General features: G+C 38.3%; 2 protein-coding genes across 2 annotated transcripts; both read left to right on the top strand.

Moving 5' to 3' along the window:
* Positions 1 to 792: 792 nt before the first annotated feature.
* On the top strand, positions 793 to 2,172 carry LOC110754911 (xyloglucan endotransglucosylase protein 1-like). The gene is made up of 3 exons (XM_021956033.2): positions 793 to 1,163; positions 1,276 to 1,469; positions 1,578 to 2,172. Exons 1-3 carry the CDS (start codon positions 873 to 875, stop codon positions 1,957 to 1,959), a joined length of 867 nt encoding a protein of 288 aa, XP_021811725.1. The 5' UTR covers positions 793 to 872; the 3' UTR covers positions 1,960 to 2,172.
* A 9,418-nt stretch (positions 2,173 to 11,590) lies between these two features.
* Positions 11,591 to 12,905, top strand: LOC110754913 (xyloglucan endotransglucosylase protein 1-like). The gene is made up of 3 exons (XM_021956036.2): positions 11,591 to 11,972; positions 12,115 to 12,308; positions 12,426 to 12,905. Exons 1-3 carry the CDS (start codon positions 11,691 to 11,693, stop codon positions 12,796 to 12,798), a joined length of 849 nt encoding a protein of 282 aa, XP_021811728.1. The 5' UTR covers positions 11,591 to 11,690; the 3' UTR covers positions 12,799 to 12,905.
* Positions 12,906 to 22,535: the final 9,630 nt, after the last annotated feature.

The raw sequence follows: 22,535 nt of genomic DNA, 5'->3' as shown, positions 1-22,535 counted from the left end.
CTATTTTTGAAGTGTAAATACACGATTATATTTTGCTTTTAAGATCCACCTACCTACGCTACCCATGGTGCACCTAACCCTAATTAAGTTGGGGACCTTCATTAATAATAACCCATGTAATTAATGTCAATATTTACTTCTGACTAATTAATGTCAACTTTACAAATTAACTTGCCTAGCTTTTTATGTTTCTATTTATTTCTTGTGACCCCGGATCACAACTTTTAACTTTGCATCAGAAAAACAGTCACGAGAAGATTTATCATGAAGAAAACTTTAGCATTTAAACTTCAAAGTAGCCCATCCAGCAGCCCACATGCATTCCATACATTTGACTGCTAGCAACAGCTAGCATTATCCATACTTGTTGTCGCTGCCTGCCTTTTTTTTTTCAAATTTTTTATTTTATAAAACAAAGATACAAAAGTAAAACACAGATATCTTTAAAGCAGAAAGAAAAAAACACACAGATATCTTTAACTCTGTATGAACTGTTTCCTATGCTGCTTCCTGCCTGCCTCCTTTTTGTTTTCTTCTTTTTTTCTGTTAGCCTAAAGTCATCTAATATTTGCAAACCTGTGTCCAGCTTCAGCATCAAGTTGATGTTGAGCATTCGCAGAATCATCATCATATCGTATCATAGCCTATGATTTGATTTGCAGACCTGTCACCAGTTTTGAACTTTTAAAGTATTGCCAGCTAGCGAGGTCACCTCCATAATTTCAACGCGTCATACTCTAAGCCTAAAGTCGCCCTACCAAAAGCTTATATATATATAAAGGGCTTCAGAACTTAAAATTATATCATCAAACGGCAACATCACTCACCCTCTCTTTTTCTTTCTGCATCAATACTCACTACGTGATATCAAAATGTCTTCTTGTTCTTCTTGTTCTGAGATCTCAATGGTGCTTGTTGTTTCGTTGTTTGTAACTTCTCTGATGGCCATGACGGCCTCAGCTGGGAATTTCTATCAAGACTTTGACATCACATTCGGAGACGAACGGGCTAACATTCTAAACGGAGGACAGCTTCTCACACTTAACCTTGACAAGTTTTCTGGGTCTGGTTTCAAGTCCAAGAATGAGTACTTACTTGGAAGAATTGACATGCAGATCAAGCTGGTCTCTGGCAACTCAGCTGGCACTGTCACTGCATACTATGTAAGTTAACTACTTACAATCATACCCTTGTTCTTCAATTATTATATTATTTTCAATAGATTTCCATAATTTCTTTGCTAATTTATGCAATGAAACACATGAATATATGCAGTTATCTTCTCAAGGGCCAACCCATGATGAGATTGACTTTGAATTTTTGGGAAACTTATCTGGAGACCCCTACACTCTCCATACCAATGTGTTCAGCCAAGGAAAAGGAAACAGAGAACAACAATTCCATCTCTGGTTTGATCCCACAAAGGCCTTCCACACCTACTCCATTGTCTGGAACAGCCAGCGGATTATGTAAGTAACACTTACAAGTTACCACCTTATGTGAATTAACCTCTTTTAGTTTACTTTTACAACATCAGTTATTAATTAAGAAAATTTCTAATACATTTGCAACTGCAGATTCTTGGTGGACAACATTCCAATCAGAGTGTTCAACAACTTGGAAACAATTGGAGTTCCATTTCCCAAAAACCAACCCATGAGAATTTACTCAAGCCTCTGGAATGCTGATGACTGGGCAACAAGAGGTGGCCTTGTGAAGACAGACTGGACACAAGCTCCTTTCACTGCCTCTTACAGAAACTTCAAGGTCTCCACTACTACATCTACATCTACTAACTCCTTAACAGAGCAGAGTGCATGGCAAACTCAAGGGCTTGATGCTGCAGGCCGAAACCGGCTTCGATGGGTGCAACAAAAGTTCATGGTCTACAACTACTGCTCTGACCTCAAACGCTTCCCACAAGGCCTCCCAGCCGAATGCAGACGATCAAGGTTCTAGACATCCAGATCATGCCACATCATCACGTATTCTCTGTTCTATTGTGCATGCAGCCTTATAATTCTTTTGTGTAATTAGTTCATTTTAAGAAATATTATTCTTTGTTCCTTCTGCAAATAAAAGATTTTTTGACATTATGGTCTCATGGTTTTTGTATTCTTCCATTGTAATCTGAATTGAGATTTAGAATAAAGTACTTCATTATTAAATGATAATAGTTGAAGTTTCTCCAAACAATAATATCGTAGTGTTTGCTGGGTTCATCTTCATTATCAGGTTTGCATAATCAAAATTAGCCTTCTTGTTTATAAAATTTACACAACATAAGAACTTGTGGTTTGAAACTGAGTATTTCTGAGAGAAGTGGTACCATTTTGGTAAGGAGCTCGGGATTGGCCCATATAGAACTCTGTTTGCTGCCTCAAGGCTCTGTTGTGCTGTTAGCTTGGTCAAAATATAGGTTACGATCGTGTTTTATGGGGTTCATGTCATGTCCTGAGAAATTAGCTTAATCTGAACATAACTCACAAAAATAATGGGTAAAACACGACCTATTTCACTCGTTAAGACTAAAAATTCGATTTTCAACCCGTGCATGTAAAAAATAACTTGTTTCACTTGTTACAAATGATAAAATACTACTAGTTTTTAATAGTAAATTGAGTTTAGAGCATCCACAATGGGCTCCCTAAATCACCTCATTAGACAAATTTTTGGGAAGAATTGGAAAGATACAACTCCAACCATGCTCCATATCCACCTCCTAAAATAGGGAAACTTCTAGGAGCTCCTAAATCCGAGAAGAGAGAAAAGACTCCTAATGGCTCCCTATAATTTAATGATGCTTTATTTTATGAGTATTTTAATCCTTTAATTAATGCTAATTATTTTTTAATAGAGATGTACCAATTAAAAAATAGTTATAGCATTTATGACTTCCTAAATCAGAGAGTATGATTGGAGTTAACTGAAAAATAGAAAGCATGATTGTAAATGCTCTTAGGCCCATAAAATTCATTTTTAATCACCTACAACCCTTCCCTTTATTTTTCTATTTAAAATGCCCATTTTTTTTCAAATAAAACACGATAATTAGGATCCAACTAAGTAAGCTACCTAATCTAACTTAAAATCTGATTTATTATATTTTTCGGACTCCAAAACTACCCCTATTTACAAGTTAACGTGTTAGAGCATCCACAATGGGCTCCCTAAACCACATCTTTAAACAAATTTTAGGGAGGAATTGGAAAAATACAACTCCAACCATGCTCCCTATTCACCTCCTAAAATATGAAGGTTTCTAGGAGCTCCTAAATCTGAGGAGAGAGAAAGGACTCTTAGTGGCTCCCTATAATTTAATGCAATCGATAAAAATTGAATAAAAACCAATGAAATTGTAAGAAAAACTTGGAATTTTTTCTTGAAACTTTTGAGGATGTTTATTTAGTTGATTATATATTACTTTATTACAAAAATTGGAAGGAAATGCATTGACTGATGGGCTTAACTGATTTAAGTTAATTATATAGCGAGCTGACAAACATTGCGAATGTATAAAATATGTAGTAATTAATGAAAGAAGATTAAACACACCATAGTCATTTATTTATAATGATTTACTATAATATTTTACACTTTATACATTTCATGGTAAGATACAATGAATAGTCATTCAAATCATTTCATGAATATTTCACCTCCAAACTTCTAAATGTTAAATCCAAAATGTTGTTTTGGACGTAAATACTCTCTCTACTTTATTTTATGAGTATTTTAAATCTTTAATTGCTAACTATTTTTATATTATTTTTTAATAGAGATGGACCAATTAAAAAAGAGTTATAGCATTTATGACTCCATAAAATAACTCCTAAAATAACTTTTATATGTTTTTAGCTAAAATTTAACTAAAAAATAGATAGCATGATTGTGGATGCTCTTATGTGGTGGGTGTATTAAGTCTTGTTTCCTGAATTTATTGTTTTGATTTCCTCCCACCGAATTAGCTTGCAATTAAATACTCTTTATGCATAATTTTTTTTTTTTTGGTGAGATAAATTTACGTATGATTTAAATAATATACCCAACTTATTTAACTCATTTTGAAAATAATGTACCTAATACTTTATAAAAATAATTTACCTATTACCAATAAAAGATAATAGGTAAATTATTATCAATAAAAGATAATAGGTAAATTATTATCAATAAAAGATAATAGGTAAATTATTATCAATAAGAGATAATAGGTAAATTATTATCAATAAAAGATAATAGGTAAATTACTTTCAGCAATTCAATTGCTGTATCTGTTTCATTAAGTTTTTTAATTTCAAATAGTGATTATCATAAATTTAGGGATGTGTAAGGTAATTTTTTTTTCCTGCCATTAAAATAGGAAAAATTCATATATTTTTTAAACTCACCTTTGTGCTTATGTGTTTATCTCCTAATATTTTAACCCAACTAATCTTTATTCTAACGTACCTATATCATGACTTATTTATTTAAGTACAAAATTTATATATAGTTTCTTTTTCTTTTATGAATGATAATATACCTATTAAAGTTTTATACCTAGTTTTTCATGGATAATAATGTACCTATTATTTTTAATAGGTACAGTAAAATGTTATATTATTCATAACATATTAATGTACCTACTTTATTTTTATGAATAGGTACAGTAATGGATATTAATCCATTAAACTCTTATCTTTTATGAATAATAATTTACCTATTACTGTACCTATTAATTTCATCCACAAAATAATAGGTAGATTATTATTTTTTACTGTACCTATTATTTTTATGGACAGTAATTTACCTATTATTTGTTATGAGTAATAATCTACCTATTATTTTTTATGGACAAAAATTTACCTATTATCTTTTATGAGTAATAATTTATCTATTATTTTTTCCTGTGAGTCAAATGATGTAATACATGTAAGCATGAAAATGTAAACGTACTTATTTTTTTTTACCTATTTTTTAATACATAACATCATTTTACCTATTTTTTTTAATACATAATATCATCTAATTAACGCACTTTATTTTTCTATGAGCGTTTTACCTATTAGAATATATATTAAACATATACATATATAGATATATATAATTGAAGAGGATATTAGTAAATATATATAATTGGAGGGTGTAGGTATATAAAAAATTCATTTATCCGACCTATAGGAGGTTAGGAGGGAGTATTTGAACTAATTTGATTGTAGGCCATTATTACAGGAGTGCAAACATAAATGTGCAGTGAAAGATATTATTCATTTGCATAAAATTAGGGGATGAAAAACAGTCAGCCACGAAATAAAGATCTAGTGGCAAGATTTGTAAAGAAATCAACTTATATGGATACATTGTCATCCAATTTTAAAAGTGGGTTTTACTTAAAAATTGTATTATTGGTGGGTTATAGTCTATGGTATTTGAATTACAAGAGCCTATTTTAGCATGACCCAAGTTTTAAATAATACATATTCAAAGTTGAATAAATTTTAGAAAGGTGCTTCTCACTCAGTCTCGCAATGCAGATCCGTTACGAAGTCCAAACTGGTGGAGAGAAAGAAAAAAGAAAGAGAGAGATTAGAGAAGAGATAGAGAGAGAGAGAGGAGAGAGAGAGAGAAAGGAGAAATATAAACCATTCAAATCATCGCACAGTCAAAACCCCGTATTGAACCAAGGTGGTTGGTGTGAGTAGTTCAGCACTCTCATTCCTTAAGAGAAGTCAGGGGTTCGATCCCTGCTCTTGTACGGAGTCACCACTTTGGCCAGCACTTTATTCCTTATGGGCCGACCTGGTGTGAACAGGGATTAGTCTGGGTTGTGGTTAAGACTTAAAGGTGCCACACATAGTTGGGGTCCATCCAGGACCACCTCGTGGTTCAGACCAAAGAAAAAGAAAAAGCCCGTATTGCGGGACTCCGTAATGGAGAAGCACAACCTAAATCTAAACAAGTTGAAACGAGTTTCGGGAATAATTGACCCACTATTTTCAACATGGCCCGATAAAAATATCAAACATTGAAGTTTTCTTGCATATTCATATCATGTGAATGTTGTGAAAAATGGACAAAACAATTTCACTCACTCCCCTAATGATCTTGTTGTTGATGGACTTTGTGACACACACAATGATGGATGAATCACACACACACACTTGAGACAACAACCAAGCACAAAGTGACACAAGAATTTATAGAGGTTCAGCAATTGCCTACATCCTCTTGGTGATCCCCTTGAGAAATTCACTTCATGAAAGAATAAGTTACAACTTTGGTTTTACACAGAAAAACCCCTTTGGAACTCTATTCTCTCCCCAAGCTCTCTTTCCTCTCACACCCCTTGCTCAACACTTTGATGCACTTGTGAACACTCTCACAACCCTTGGTGTTTCCCTCCTTGGTGTCTAGACTCTCAAGACCCCAACTCAGCTCCTAACTTGAACTGATTGCTCTCTCTCACGTTTTCCCTTGGTGAGTTAACCTCTTTTGAACACAATAGCACCCAGCTACTTGACCACCTTGAGATTAACCACTCCTCCTTCAACTTGCTTTCTCATCTTATAATGTCTTGCTTTACATCCCATTACTTACACAGACCAATGGACATAAGATAAGGCACCATCTTGTCTTCCACGTTCCTTCCTTTAGTCTCCCACTTAGACTAAAGATCAGATCATGTAAGTAATCAAATCCCACTTCAGCCACCTTCCACTAAACCAGAAAATGGAGAGTGAATCCTTCAAAGCAAGACAACCAATTGGCAATTAGTGCTCTCCCAACTATCCAGCAGGTAGTCCACCTTCTTGCAACTCAGAAGTGACCCATTAAGCCTCTGAAATCTTGTGGAAAGCGATAGCCACCGAAAAAGTAGTTGAAAACACGTAAGAAATCGTCACAGCACAACTGGGACGACCGGTCGCCAGGAACTGGCGACCGGTCGCTTTTGGACTGAGGCTTCAGTTTCGATTCTGCTTCTTTACGACCGGTCGCAAATGGCACGCGACCGGTCGCTCATGTTTCCTGCGACCGGTCGCAAAGAACTAGCGACCGGTCGCCCCATGCATTTGCTCCAGACTTCGAATCTGTGTAAAAACGACCGGTCGCCCAAACCTTGCGACCGGTCGCTCACTCCTTCACTTGCATACTAAATGTGAGCCATTTTCCAACAATCTCCACCTTGGCGAACCATTTAATCACCCCGTGAGTCATTGTTGACCTCTAGAACCTCTTCAACCTCTTAGAAATTGTTCTAGTAATTTCCAAGAGCTCCACCATGGCAATACACCTCTTGCCTCAATGCACCTTTGGTGGAAGGTGCTCCACCCAAGTCTAAACTTGAGTAACATGGACCTCTTGTGCAGAAAAGAGTTCCCCCTTGCCAAATTCGTTGCTCCTTGCCTCCTTGGAACCTTGAACCTTGGACTTCCCTTGATATGCAAACCCCATACCAAACCTTTGTTCACTAAATCCCCATTTAGTACTTCTTGCTCTTGGATTTAAGAACACATTTCTTTTCATCAATGCACTTCTCCAACTTTCCCGCTTCATGCTCCCTATAGCACTCCGAAACGTGGTTGGAACTTCTTGGTCCATCCATCCAAAACCTAGGGACGGTTTGATGGATTCCTTGGGCTTGGACCTTGCAATTGATGATGGCTCTACCTCAAGTAGAACCCCTTTGTGAGTTTGTTGTTGTTGCCCTCCTTCTTCAGCCCTTGTGTCAAGCTCCACCTCAAATGGAGTCCCTTCCATGACCACCTTGGCAAGAAGCTTCTCTTCAACAACATCCTCCCCATCATTCCTTGTCTTGATTTCACCTTTGTGGATATTCCTCTCCACACTTTCTGCAGCTTTGAAATCAAGCACCTTTGATGATGAACCGTTAGTCATACACCCTTGACTAACCTTCCTTGCCCAACATCTCTTGAGCACACTTGCAGCTACATCATGTTGGACCGGCTCCTTGACATTAAGACTTGTTGCTTGCTCTTCCTTGGTACAAATCTCTGCACCACCCAAGAGCTTGTATGTGTTGTTTGGTTGAATCTCCCCCTTCATAACCTCCACAGAACCTTGTGTGACCATGAGCTTCCCTCCTTTGGCCTTGTAAGAGCAACCTTCTCTATCCAAAGAACCAAGAGAGACTAGATTCGTTCTTAGTGTAGGTACAAACCTTACCTCACTAAGAGTCCAAACTTCACCACCTTGCAACTTGATCTTCACAGTCCCTATGCCCAAAACTTCACATGTAGTTTTGTCTCCCAACATAATCTTGCATGCATCCTTATCCTCATATGTGTCAAACATCAACTTATTTGCACACACATGATATGAGCACCCGGAATCTAAAATCCAACTTGAAGAAGAATTCTTACATGAAGAACTTGCCATGACTTCCCCGTTACTTTCATCCGTAACCGTCAAGAGTTCATCACATGTGTCCTCATCACACACGTGGGCTGAACTTCCAGCTTTCTTCATCTTGTTCAGCTTCTCCTTCCATACCGGACAATCTCGCCTCCAATGATCCATAGATCCACACTCGAAGCACCCTTCATTGTCCTTGGACTTAGTATTCCTTTTGCTGCCCTTGCCTTCTTGCTTGCTTGAACGACTCCTTGCGAACAAACCAGCATCTTGAGAGTTCTCCTCCGAACGTTGAGACATCCTGTGATGCGTCATCACATCTTGCACCACCTCCTCAAAATTCAAAGTACTCTTCCCGAACATAAGTGTAGTTCGGAAATGCTTATAAGACGGAGGCAAGGATGTTAGTAACATGAGTGCCTTATCCTCCGTATTATACAACACATCCATTCTTTGCAAGTCAGCAACACATCTATTGAAGCTGCTCAAATGCTCCATTAGATTTCCTTCCTCCGCCATCCGAAGATTTAGGAGTTCCTCCTTGAGGAAGAGCTTGTTGGACAGCGACTTCCCTGCAAACATCTCTTCGAGCTTCTCCCATGTTTGCTTCGCTGTGTCCTTCATCACGTTGATGAGCACCTCATCGGAGATGAAGTTCTCGATGGCTCCTCTAGCCAACTCATCTAGCACACCCCACTCCGCGTCTGTCATGGTAACCGGCTTCTTCTCTTTGCCTTCCAAGACAACACTGAGATTTTGTTGTGTAAGGGCTGACTTCATCCTCCTTTGCCAAAGTGTGAAGTTCTCCTTCCCTGTGAAAGGCTTCAACTCCACCTTCATGCTGACAGATTGTGGTAGCCTCTGATGCATAGAGCTACTTCCACCTTCAGCTTCCTTGTCACTTGCCATCTTCAACACACTAGCAATTGCTGCTCCAACACAGCTCTGATACCACTTGTTGAGAAAAATGGACAAACACTTTCACTCACTCCCCTAATGATCTTGTTGTTGATGGACTTTGTGACACACACAATGATGGATGAATCACACACACACACTTGAGACAACAACCAAGCACAAAGTGACACAAGAATTTATAGAGGTTCAGCAATTGCCTACATCCTCTTGGTGATCCCCTTGAGAAATTCACTTCATGAAAGAATAAGTTACAACTTTGGTTTTACACAGAAAAACCCCTTTGGAACTCTATTCTCTCCCCAAGCTCTCTTTCCTCTCACACCCCTTGCTCAACACTTTGATGCACTTGTGAACACTCTCACAACCCTTGGTGTTTCCCTCCTTGGTGTCTAGACTCTCAAGACCCCAACTCAGCTCCTAACTTGAACTGATTGCTCTCTCTCACGTTTTCCCTTGGTGAGTTAACCTCTTTTGAACACAATAGCACCCAGCTACTTGACCACCTTGAGATTAACCACTCCTCCTTCAACTTGCTTTCTCATCTTATAATGTCTTGCTTTACATCCCATTACTTACACAGACCAATGGACATAAGATAAGGCACCATCTTGTCTTCCACGTTCCTTCCTTTAGTCTCCCACTTAGACTAAAGATCAGATCATGTAAGTAATCAAATCCCACTTCAGCCACCTTCCACTAAACCAGAAAATGGAGAGTGAATCCTTCAAAGCAAGACAACCAATTGGCAATTAGTGCTCTCCCAACTATCCAGCAGGTAGTCCACCTTCTTGCAACTCAGAAGTGACCCATTAAGCCTCTGAAATCTTGTGGAAAGCGATAGCCACCGAAAAAGTAGTTGAAAACACGTAAGAAATCGTCACAGCACAACTGGGACGACCGGTCGCCAGGAACTGGCGACCGGTCGCTTTTGGACTGAGGCTTCAGTTTCGATTCTGCTTCTTTACGACCGGTCGCAAATGGCACGCGACCGGTCGCTCATGTTTCCTGCGACCGGTCGCAAAGAACTAGCGACCGGTCGCCCCATGCATTTGCTCCAGACTTCGAATCTGTGTAAAAACGACCGGTCGCCCAAACCTTGCGACCGGTCGCTCACTCCTTCACTTGCATACTAAATGTGAGCCATTTTCCAACAGTGAACTCATGTTTACGTGAAAGAGACGTGAACCAGGGCTTTTAAAAAAAAAAAAAAAAACACAAACACAAACAAAAGAGAGGCAGGAAGCTGCATGTGAAACTGGTCATGATTAAATATGTGATGGCAGAATATAGCTAAGTTTCAGGGGCAGGGAGCCACACCCTACAACATATGCACAGAACAAAACGAATAAGAATTTCTTATATGCGCGTTGGGTGGGTGCTAATGTTTGTCTTTTTATTTTATTTTATTATTATTCAAATTTATTTTTATTTGTAGCTACACCTAGGACTATGTTCACATATCAAATACGATAACATATGCCCAATAAAAATAATAGAATTTCTAAGATAACTCTCAGGAAAAAGGTTACTTTAAAAAGAAAGTCGGGTAAAATTATCCCTTAAATTTTCATTGTGGGACAAACATTCTTAACAGTAGAATTATCATGGAGTTAGATGATACTACAATACAGGGCTCTTGGTGTTTTGTGAGATTGGTCATGCCACGCGATCATGAGGCCCAACTGAAGATTTTCTCATAATTTAAAATAGAATAAAATGCATTTTTAGGACAATTATGAAATATTTCTCTAATTGGTTTCAAATGACAACTTAAAACTTTTGTGAACTCATATGAATATTACTCAAGAATCGTTGATAAATTTGATTCTCAAACGAGAAATCTTTATAAATCCAAAACTTGAAGTTAAAATCTTAAAAATTCATAATAAAAAAGGTTAAATTGAAATTTTGCTCCTAACTTTTACCCAAATCACAATGCGTGCACATTTTCTATTAAATGCCTCACAACCTAAACTCACAAAATTGCCATCCTTCCTACCTTCCTGCCTTTTTCTTTTTCAAAATTTATAGTGATTTTTTTGTTCCCAAGCATTTGCAAACCTGTCAACAGCTTAAAACACAAGTTGGGCTTTGCAAGCAGTCAAGACACCACCGTCCACCGCACCCAAATAAAGCTGTCAAAGAATCACATATACGCCATACCTAATTTCAAAACACGCTGCCAGTTCTTTTGAACAAAAAAACAAAAACCATGTTCCCAGTTTTGAACTTTATTATATACTTGCCAGCTTTATCAACGCGGCTACTTGATTCTACTCTAAGCCCCACAACACATGTATATAAAGGAGCTTCAACTCAAATCATACCATCAAACACAAAACAGTCTCAACTCAGCACTCATTTCTCTTTGAAGCTAATTCTTCTCTTGCTAGCTCTGTCCACAACCTCACCAAATTAAAATGTCGTCTTCTTCTGAGATCTCAATGGTGCTTGTTGTTTCTTTGTTTGTAACTTCTCTGATGGCCATGACTGCCTCAGCTGGTAATTTCTATCAAGACTTTGACATCACATTCGGAGGCGAACGGGCTAAGATACTCAACGGAGGACAGCTTCTCACACTTAACCTTGACAAGTTTTCTGGGTCTGGTTTCAAATCTAAGAATGAGTACTTGTTTGGAAGAATTGACATGCAGATCAAGTTGGTCTCTGGCAACTCAGCTGGCACTGTCACTGCGTACTATGTAAGTTTTAACTCCTCTACCCTCTTCCAATGTGATTAAGATATATAAGACTCTAGTCTTAATTTGTCCTTAAATTTTATTTTTTATACATTTTAATTGTTGCATTGCTAATTTATGAAATGAAACACATGAATGTATGCAGTTATCTTCCGAGGGTCCAACTCATGATGAGATTGACTTTGAGTTTTTGGGAAACTTATCTGGAGATCCCTACACTCTCCACACCAATGTGTTCAGCCAAGGAAAAGGAAACAGAGAACAACAATTCCATCTCTGGTTTGATCCCACAAAGGCCTTCCACACCTACTCCATTGTCTGGAACAGCCAGAGGATTATGTAAGTAACACTTACCACCTTATTGAATTAATATATAATTAACCTCTTTCAGTTTACTTTACAAATTACAACATCAATTATTAATTAAGAAACTTTCTAATACATATGCAACTGCAGATTCTTGGTGGACAACATTCCAATCAGAGTATTCCACAACTTGGAAACAATTGGAGTTCCATTTCCCAAAAGCCAACCCATGAGGATTTACTCAAGCCTCTGGAATGCAGATGACTGGGCAACAAGAGGTGGCCTTGTGAAGACTGACTGGACACAAGCTCCTTTCACTGCCTCTTACAGAAACTTCCAGGCCTCCACCACATCTACTAACTCCTTAACAGAGCAGAGCGCATGGCAAACTCAAGGGCTTGATGCTGCAGGCCGAAACCGACTTCGATGGGTGCAACAAAAGTTCATGGTCTACAACTACTGTTCTGACGTCAAACGCTTCCCACAAGGCCTCCCGACTGAATGCAGACGGTCGAGGTTCTAACTAGGCGTCCAGATCATGCCACATGATCACATATTCTCTGTTCCAATGTGCAGCCTCATCATTCTTTTGTGTAATTAGTTCATTCTTATGAAATATTCATTCATTCATTCCTTCTGCAAATATAGATTTTGTAGTTTCATATGATTTTGCTTTTTTTCATTTCATACCTGGTCCTTGTATTCTTTTATTGTAATCCCGAACTTAGAATCAAACACTTGATTGTTAAATGATAAAACAGTTGAACTTTCTTGTTAAACATGTTCATTTGAGAAATGAAGGATTAGGTTTTTGGGATTACATCGAGTTCAATAAGTCATGAAACAATGGTCAGGTTTCAAATTTATGTTTAAGTACTAGTTGATCCTAACTCGACTGTACCATAACAGTATTTTGTCATGATCCAAATCATAACCTGTACTAATTGGTATCCTAAATAGAGTCATGAGGATAAGAAGAAAGTTTTCGTAATTCAAAGAGACATCCCATGCATTCGTTGACCAGTAGCAACAGCATTGTCCAAAAAGCCCAGCAAGGATTGAAGGCAAAGACCTGATTTTGATATACTGTTGGGTTATCTAAACGCTTTCCCTGGATTTTTAGGTATGTTTTTATTTTTATTTTATTTGATGATAATCTTTTATTCATCTGCTTGTTTAGACATAAGATCAATTAAGGTAATGAATTTCGCTGGACATGCATAATTCGTTTTGTATATTTTTGTTAAATGTTATTGGCGTTCATATTGCTGCACTGAAAGACATGGACAAATGAACCAAGGTGGTTGGTGTGAGTGGTTCGGCACTCTCATTCCTTAAGAGAGGTCAGGGGTTCGATCCCTGCTCTCGTACGAAGTCACCACTTTGGCCAACACTTTACCCCTTACGGGCCGACCCGGTGTGAGTGGGGATTATTCTGGGTTGTGGTTAAGGCTTATAGTTGGGGCCCATCCAGGACCACCTCATGGTTTAGACAAAAAAAAAAAGACATGGACAAATGCAAGAGGATAGAAGAAGTAAAGAGTATGAAGATGGGGTTGAAGAATTTCTAAAGATAGCATTAGCAAATGCTATTGATTATACATGCATTCGCTGTCCATGCCAGAATTGTGGGAATACAAGAAAGTTTACAGTTAAGAGTAATAAAGAAACATATGTATTTTAATGGTGTTGACTAAACCTATAAGGATTGGATATGGCATACCAAGTCTATTGAATCAAATGCAAGTGAAAGTGCAAATCAAGAACCACAACCCAAACGTGAGTTTTTCAATGAAACGATTGACATGTGCAAAGGTGCACATGAACTCTTCACTGAAAATCCAGAGGAATTTAAGAAGTTTATGGAGGAAGCAGAGAAACCTCTTTACGCTGAGTGTCATAAGCACTTCTGGTTCGTTGGATGTCGCAAGTCATAACAAACATAAGCGTAATTAAAATTAGTGATGCTATAACGAATATTTAGCTTCAGCACTGATGATAAGATTGATGTTTCTGGAGGTTTAGGCATCGAGGATCAATGCTTTGAGGGCACACGAAAGCCTCCTAAACATCAGCATGTTTGAAAAAACTGATGTTATACGGTGGAATAGGCAACAGACATTCACCGATGCCACCGATACATCGGTAGCAATGGTACATAGGCAACGGGTTTTCTCCATTGCTAAAACTAATTTTTAGCATAGTGCTCCATCCCGCAAGCCCTGAAAAACTAGCACTTGTGAGGAGTAGATAGAGGGAGAGACAACAAAGACAACCCCAAGCTTAGAGGAGTCAGAGCCATCCAGACCAGCACACAGCATTAGGCACTTGTTGGCGGGCAGGGGAGACCATCGTTGTTGATAATCGCGAATTCTAGTGAGAATGGGGTACAGACACCATCATCCCCTTCGGATGTTGCATTGATGCTATCCACGAGTTCCTTTGAGTCTAATTCGAAACAAACACAAGTAAGACCCAACTCCATTGCAAAGAGACAACCCTCAAGAGCCGCATTAGCTTCTGCCATGATCGCCGACTTAGCCGAGAAAGGAACGGCCTTGGCGCCCACAAACATTCCATGCGCATTATGAACAATAATACCAGCACCAGCTCTGCGAGAAGAAAAGTGCCAAGCTGCATCAAAATTAATCTTTAAGTTTGGAGCAATTGGAGCAGACCACAGGCGCGTAGGAATGGGTTATCATGTTTGGTAATTCTATCCATTGTCACATGCTCACATCCAAAATCATTTTAAACTCTGTGAGTTGGGTGGTGATGGATTGAATGGTGAGGATTGGATTAAGGGGCACATCATAAAAAATGGCTATATTCCTCGCTTTCCAAATAGCCGACGCATGACAACGATTTGGCCTAGAATGTGCTTCTGGTTCTTTTGGAGTTGATGCCTTTTGTGGTGCACTCCAAAAGCCATTGATCCAATGAGGTAACGCCTTGCCTTTCAATTCTGTAATTAAGAGGACCTCCAAACCATATTAGACTCACCCAAGGACAAAGCAAAATAAGGTGCTCAACAGACTCCACATGCTCCTTGCATAATAGGTGAAGGAATAATATTGAGATGAGTTGAAAGCCTTGGATGCAAGGCCGTGTGTATTGATTGTCATATAAATATTGTTTACAAGAGATATAATGATGACTATACAATAATAGCTTACAGCAGAAAGATAAACTATATAACAATAGTTTAATAATAGTGCATAACATAATTATGACAGAGGATAAGAGTGGAGAGGAATTCTGAGTTGATGACACGTCAAAAGATGATTCATTATTATGCAGATCCTGTTTATCACCCCCCCGCAAGTTGAATGGTGGGGGATGAATCGGAAGCTTGGACACGAGGGTAGAAAAGTGAGCAGTAGACAATCCTTTAGTAAACACATTTGCAATCTGATCAGAAGTGCAGATATATTTTACATCAATCTCTTTGCGAACCACCTTTTCACGGATATAATGATAGTCGACTTCAACATGTCGTGTGCGAGTATGATAAACAGGATTTACTGCAAGGGAAATGGCACTGAGATTGTCACACCATAGCTTGGGACAAGTGAGAGAGAGACGCAAATCTTTGAATAAGGAGTGAACCCAGGAAAGATGAGCTGCCGTGTAGGCCAGTTGACGATATTCGTCTTCTGTACTTGAACGAGACACACCCCGTTGCTTTTTTGAACTCCAAGTAATAAGATTGGGACCCAAGTAAATACAATGACCGCCAGTGGAGATTCGATCATCGGGATCACCGGCATAATCTGCATCACAAAATGCAGTAAGAGTGAGGGAGCCAGGTGTGTAAAACAAACCATGCGAGAAGGTGAATTTCAAGTTGCGAAGAATCTGTTTAACTGCCACCCAATGAGTAGAGGTTGGACAATGCAAGTATTGGCACACTTGATTGATGGCAAAGGCCAAATCAGGTCGAGTGAGAGTTAAGTATTGAAGAGCACCGACAACACTTCGATATTGAGTAGAGACAGGTTTTGTTAGAAATGTGCCCTAAGAGCCAATACATTTGATGTGATCTCCTTAGAATACATTTCATATATGATATATAAAGGGCAAACTTAATTTGTTATCTTTTACATCGTGTAAAGAAACAAATGTCCAGGGTATGCTAAATAAGAGATAAAGTAATCTAAAGAGGATTAGATTCAGGAGACCTTTAATATCTAATTATAGCATCCCAAAATGTTCCTAATCATAGGTTATCAAATGGGCATTGATAAACCGTTAAGATTACCACATATTATGTATGCTCAATTGGGAGGATGGTTAGTCTCAAACCATTTGTGTAGTTGACACTAATACAAGTATGTGGGTGCTCATTAGTGAATGAGTACACTGAACGCGATCAACCGTAGTTCTCATATGGAGTATTTATCTATATGTCAAACGAGAACTCATAGTTGCAATAATGCAAATTAGTCCTTAGACTTGAGGCATCATGGTTGTCTTGTGATGCGTTATTGATCTTTGATAGCTCTTAAAGGCAAGCCGTAAAAGATTTGTCTTAAGTGTTGTTGGGATCTCTTAATTCATCATAGGGGCATGTGAATGTACAATAAGGAATCTCTACTTTCGATAAAGAAGGAGAATGTTTCAAGATGTGATTCAGTAAATCTTTGGCCAAAGTATTTTGAGCTTGATTTAGAAAGTTGTTCTTAATCACGTTCTTTTGAATCACATGAGGTTATAAATCATATTAGGGGTTTGACATAATCAATCCGTACCCTAATAATATGATTTGAAACATTGTATAAGAGAAGGACCGTATTGCATTGCAATTCCAACTGAATAGGTTCTTCATCTATTCTGGTTAGCTTGGGTAGCCTTGATATATTACTAGATGTCACTCTTGGCTTGTGGAAGTCCTAGGATTGATTGTGATCGATCCAAATAAAGGAAGAATTAAAAAGGGGTTTTAATTCCAGTTGGTTAGAAAGAGTTCTAATATTTTCCCACTGCCTTGCTAATTAGAACCTAATGGATCGCACACCTTAAATGGTTAACTTTGAGTAATACAAATGAGAATGAGGAAATCAATTTGATTGATTTGATGTGGATGATTTACTACGTGTAAAAACGTATTTGGGCCTCGGTAATAGTTAACGGGAAGCCCAAATGGTTGGGTATCAAACCCAAGGGCTTAAGACACCTAAATATTATGGTTTAAGTGTCATAAGGCCCAATTTTGGAAGCCCAATGGGTTTTGGCCGAAAATGCTTAAGTAAGTATGTATGGGAATTGTTTCCATAAGCTCATTAACACACAAACACAATCCAACATCAACCAAATAGGTTTGGGAGATCAAAGAGAGAAAAATGATAGTTTTCAAGAGTGAAACACTTTCATCTTTCAATGTGGTTTAGATTGAAACCAATCTTGAGAATCTTGCACTAGCATCCAAGTATTCTCAAGATACTTATTCTCATCTCAAGGTTCCATTGGTGTGGAGACTTAGAGGCCATATACTTTTGTGGCTCACATGGAGGAGAAAGATCAAGGAGCAAAGATCAAAGATCAAAGAGGAGATCAACAAAGAGGAAATCATCAAGAGAAGACCAAACACAAATTGGTTCATATAATTGCTTCAAGGGTAATTATATCTTATCCTTTCTCTTGAATTTTCATTTATGAAAAACATATCAATGTTCATGGCTTAAGATACTTGGAAGAAGTTTTGTTTTTGAATTTAAACAATCACCTTAGACTTCCGCTGTGATTAATTTGATTAAATGCATGTTTAATATTCAAATGAACTTTGGAAAAATGTTTTGAAATTCCTACAGGTTTGGCATCCAACATGTGAGTACGTTGCAGCAAATCATGAGCATATTTAGATTGGGAAAGAAATAACCCGTCCTTGGTCCGATCGGCCTCAATGCCAAGAAAATAGTGAAGAGAGCCCAAATCCTTCATAGAGAAAAGTTGCCCAAGATTGGCAAGTAATTGGGTAATGAAAGTTGGATCATTGCTCGTGATCAGAATGTCATCCACGTAAATGAGTAAGTAAATAATAAGTGATCCAGAATGATAGGTGAATAAAGAAGAATCTACAATGGAAGCTTCAAACCCCAATTCCTCCAAATAAGAGGAAAAACATGAGAACCAAGCCCTGGGTGCCTGTTTAAGCCCATATAAAGAACGTTGCAACTTACATACATGATGGGGAAAATCCGGATCAACAAAGCCTTTGGGTTGCTGCATATACACATCTTCATAAAGAGAGCCATGTAGAAATGCATTTTGGACGTCAAGTTGGTGAACCGACCATTCAAAACTAACAGCAAGAGCAAGAATCAATCGAATAGTGGAGTGCTTAACAACCAGACTAAATGTTTCACCTTAGTCAAGACCTTCCTGTTGATGAAACCCATTGGCAACTAACCATGCCTTATATCGCTCAATAGACCCATCAGAGTTCCGCTTAATTCGAAAGACCCATTATTAGGAAGAATATTCATATGCGGTTGAGAAGGTACGAGAGTCCATGTACCAACCTTTTGCAAGGCATTAATTTCCGCTCCCATGGCTTGTCGCCACTCAACATGCTGATTTGCCTGTGTAAAAGAACTCGGCTCGACAATATTAACATGAGAATGAATAGAAAGAGCATATTTGGGATTAGGCTTGCTAACACCCATTTTACCTCTTGTGACCATAGGATGAGCAGATGTGGTTGGTGGAGTCTGTATGGAAGATATAGGTTGAGAGAGAGTGGGGATAGATGGGTTAGGTGGAGGAAAGGTGAGAACATGACGATGAGGGTCCCAACGGTAGACTTGTAAGGGAGAAGAGGGTAAGGGAGGAGGTGTAGGGGGAGATGGGCTAGGAATGGGAGATTGTTCAGGTAAAGGAGAGGAATTGGTAGGAATAGAGGGTAAAGGTTGAGATGGGCAAAGGATATCAGTAAAAAATAAAGGTAGTGAAGGTGGAGTGGATGCTTCCGTAGCCCGATTCATAGTGATCTCTTTAAAAGGAAAAGAACTTTCATCAAAAGTAACGTGACGAGACAAATACACACGACGAGTAGAGATATCTAAGCAACGATAACCTTTATGATTTAATGAATATCCCAAAAAGACACATTGGGTGGATCGAAAATTTAACTTGTGTTGGTTGTAAGGACATAAATAAGGACAACATGCAGATCCAAAAACACGGAGGGAATCATAAACAGGAGCACGTTGAAATAACTTTTCGTAAGGAGAAGAAAAATGCAAAACCTTAGTGGGAAGTCGATTTATTAAATAGAGAGTGGTGTAAATGGCTTCAACCCAATATTGAGATGGCATGGAAGAATGAGCAAGGAGAGTTAAAGCTGTATCGACTAAATGATGATGTTTGCGTTCGGCAAGTCCATTTTGTTCAGGATGGTGGGGACAAGAAATGCGATGTTCAATTCCTTTACTAGCCAAAAATTCTTTAAGTTTATGATTAGTGTATTCGCCCCTACCATCTGTTTGAAAAGATTTGATAGTAGAAGAGAATTGAGTGAGAACATAAGCATAAAATTTAATAAAAACATCACAAACTTCATATTAATGTTTTAAAGGAAACAACCAAGAATACCGAGAAAAATCATCCACGAAAAGAACTTAATACTTAAATCCTTGAATAGATAAAATAGATGAAGACCAAACATCAGAATGAATCAACTGAAATGGAAAAGTGGTAACAGATTTGGACAAATGAAAGGGAAGTTTAGTAGCTTTTCCTAAGGGACAAGATGAACAAAAATCCAAAACATGAGAACCTAAAGATGGTAAATTAGGAAATAAACGATGCAAAATAGGAGGAGATGGATGACCCAACCGAGCATGCCAAACAGGAGCATCAATCTTGACAACATGAAAAGCAAACGGACGTTGAGAAAGGGAATTCGAAAGATAAACAGGATAGAGACCACTGTTACTCGAGCCTTGGAAAAGCGTCTTCCCCGTCTTGAGATCCTTCACACAAAAAAAATTAGGAAAGATGAGAAAGTAACAATTATTATCTTTACTAAATTGATGAGCAGATAAAATGTTGGTGAAGGCATTAGGAGAATACAAAATATTATTCATGGTAAATGGGTGGGAAGAGTGAGTAAAAATAGATGAACCAATTTTTTTAATTTGCAAACCTGTACCGGAAACACCACCACCAACAGTATTACCACGATAGTCAAGAGATAGATTAAGGTTACCAAGGTCTGAGGTAATATGAGCATTAGCGCATGTACCCAACAACCATGCACGAGGATCAAAGGACGAAGAGGCTGGAGTAGCCATAGCTGAGAGTGTCTGAGTAGGTAGATGTGGATTAGAAGCCATAGCCGAGAGTGTCTGAGTAGGTAGACGTCCTTCAAAAGCCAAGTTCATGCGATTGTAATAGTCGATAGCAGAATGGCCAGGTCGGTTACAAATTTGACAAAGAATTCGGCTTGTGGAAGACCGGCCAGCAACATAAGGAGATGAGGAGGGAGGACGCTGCCCAAGAATGGACAGAGAGCGGCTAGAAAACCTACTACCAGAACCAGCAACAGATGAAGGAGAAAAGGAACCACGACCACTACGATCGACGAATGTGAATCCATGACTAACACCAAAACCAGCAGAAGTAGCGCGACCACGGAGGCCACCACAACCGGAAAATCCGCTACTAAGACCAGCGTACAAAGCTTGAGGAGTGGCATCAGGAGCAACAACTCCTTGAGCATGAAGACGACGTTCTGCGCTCAACAAGAGAGCTTCAAGATCATGATACGAAATGGGAGATTCGCGAGCCTGGGCAGAGCTCACGGTGGTCTCATATAGGGGTCCGACATTATTCATGATGATAGAAATCAAGTCACTATCAGGAATAGAATGCCCAGCAAGAGCAAGACTATCAACAATTCCATTTAATTTGTCCAAGAAGTCAGATATAGAAAGATCACCACGAGAGGTGCGCAAGAGCTCACTACGTAATTGAAGAATGCGGTTGTGAGATGGGGAAGCATATCGGTTTGCAAGTGATAACCAAGTGACACGAGCAGAGGTGGAGCGAACAACCGTACCCAAAACGGTCGGTGTGAGGGAACCGTTGATCCAACTGAGGACCATTTGATCTGTTTGAATCCATTCTTCATAGGCAGAATTGACAACTTCAGAAGTTGTGCCTTTTTCATCAGTAACTTGGAGAAAAGCCGAAGGACACTTACTAGTGCCATCTACAAACTGCATGAGACCACGACTTTTAAGGATGGGAGTAATATGGGCTAACCATAGGGGATAATTGTTACGATCAAGCTTGATGAACAGAAGATTAGAGACAGATGTGTGTATATGGTTACTGGAAAGAGAAGAAGAAGCAGAAGCAGTCGCAGTAGCAGAGGAGGAAGCCATAATAGCAAGTGCAATGAAAGATGAGTAGATTATAAGGACTGGAAAAAAAAAAACCAGACGTGAGTCACTGAAGCTCTGATACCATGAAGGAATAATATTGAGATGAGTTGAAAGCCTTGGATGCAAGGCGTGTGTATTGATTGTCATATAAATATTGTTTACAAGAGACATAATGATGACTATACAATAATAGCTTACAGCTGAAAGATAGTATATAACAATAGTTTAATAATAGTGCATAACATAATCATGACAGAGGATAAGAGTGTGGAGAGGAATTCTAAGTTGATGACACGTCAAAAGATGATTCATTATTATGTAGATTCTGTTTATCAATAGGCAAATGGGGTTTTGCCTGATCTTGCGATTGAAGAGAACCAGGGTGGATTAAAATAGGATTAAATGCATTTTTGGTCACTATATTTAGTTTTGTTAGTAATTTTAGGACAATTGTGAAATGTTTCTCCAATCGGTTTGAAATGACAACTAAAAACTTGTTTAAACTCATAAATATCACTCCAGGATGGTCGAAAATCATGCCTATAGTCTTCAATTTAATTTTCAAACAAGAAATCTTTACAAATCCAAAACTTGAAGTTAAAATCTTAAAAATTCTTTGAAACTCAATTTCAATATCTTAAAAATTCTTAATCAAAAAGGTTAAATTGAAATTTTGCTCCTAACTTTTACCGAAATCACAATGCGTGCACATTTTCTATTAAATGCCTCACAACCTAAACTCACACAAATGCCCTGTTTCCTATGATGCTTCCTGCCTTAGTCTTTTTCAAAATTTCTAGTGATTTTTTTTGTTCCCAAGCATTTGCGAACCTGTCAACAGCTTAAAACACAAGTTGGGCTTTGCAAGCAG

Source organism: Prunus avium, chromosome 3 (assembly GCF_965620075.1).
Source record: "Prunus avium chromosome 3, drPruAviu1.hap1.1, whole genome shotgun sequence".
Lineage (NCBI taxonomy): Eukaryota > Viridiplantae > Streptophyta > Magnoliopsida > Rosales > Rosaceae > Prunus > Prunus avium.
The sequence above is the reverse complement of the archived record's forward strand: the minus strand, read 5'-3'. Positions and strand labels throughout refer to the sequence as shown.

Coding starts and splice junctions, on each gene's coding strand:
- LOC110754913 (XM_021956036.2), top strand. CDS start 11,691: ATGTCGTCTTCTTCTGAGATCTCAATGGTGCTTGTTGTTTCTTTGTTT. Junction 11,973..12,114: donor GCACTGTCACTGCGTACTAT/GTAAGTTTTAAC, acceptor GAATGTATGCAG/TTATCTTCCGAGGGTCCAAC. Junction 12,309..12,425: donor TGGAACAGCCAGAGGATTAT/GTAAGTAACACT, acceptor ATGCAACTGCAG/ATTCTTGGTGGACAACATTC.
- LOC110754911 (XM_021956033.2), top strand. CDS start 873: ATGTCTTCTTGTTCTTCTTGTTCTGAGATCTCAATGGTGCTTGTTGTT. Junction 1,164..1,275: donor GCACTGTCACTGCATACTAT/GTAAGTTAACTA, acceptor GAATATATGCAG/TTATCTTCTCAAGGGCCAAC. Junction 1,470..1,577: donor TGGAACAGCCAGCGGATTAT/GTAAGTAACACT, acceptor TTGCAACTGCAG/ATTCTTGGTGGACAACATTC.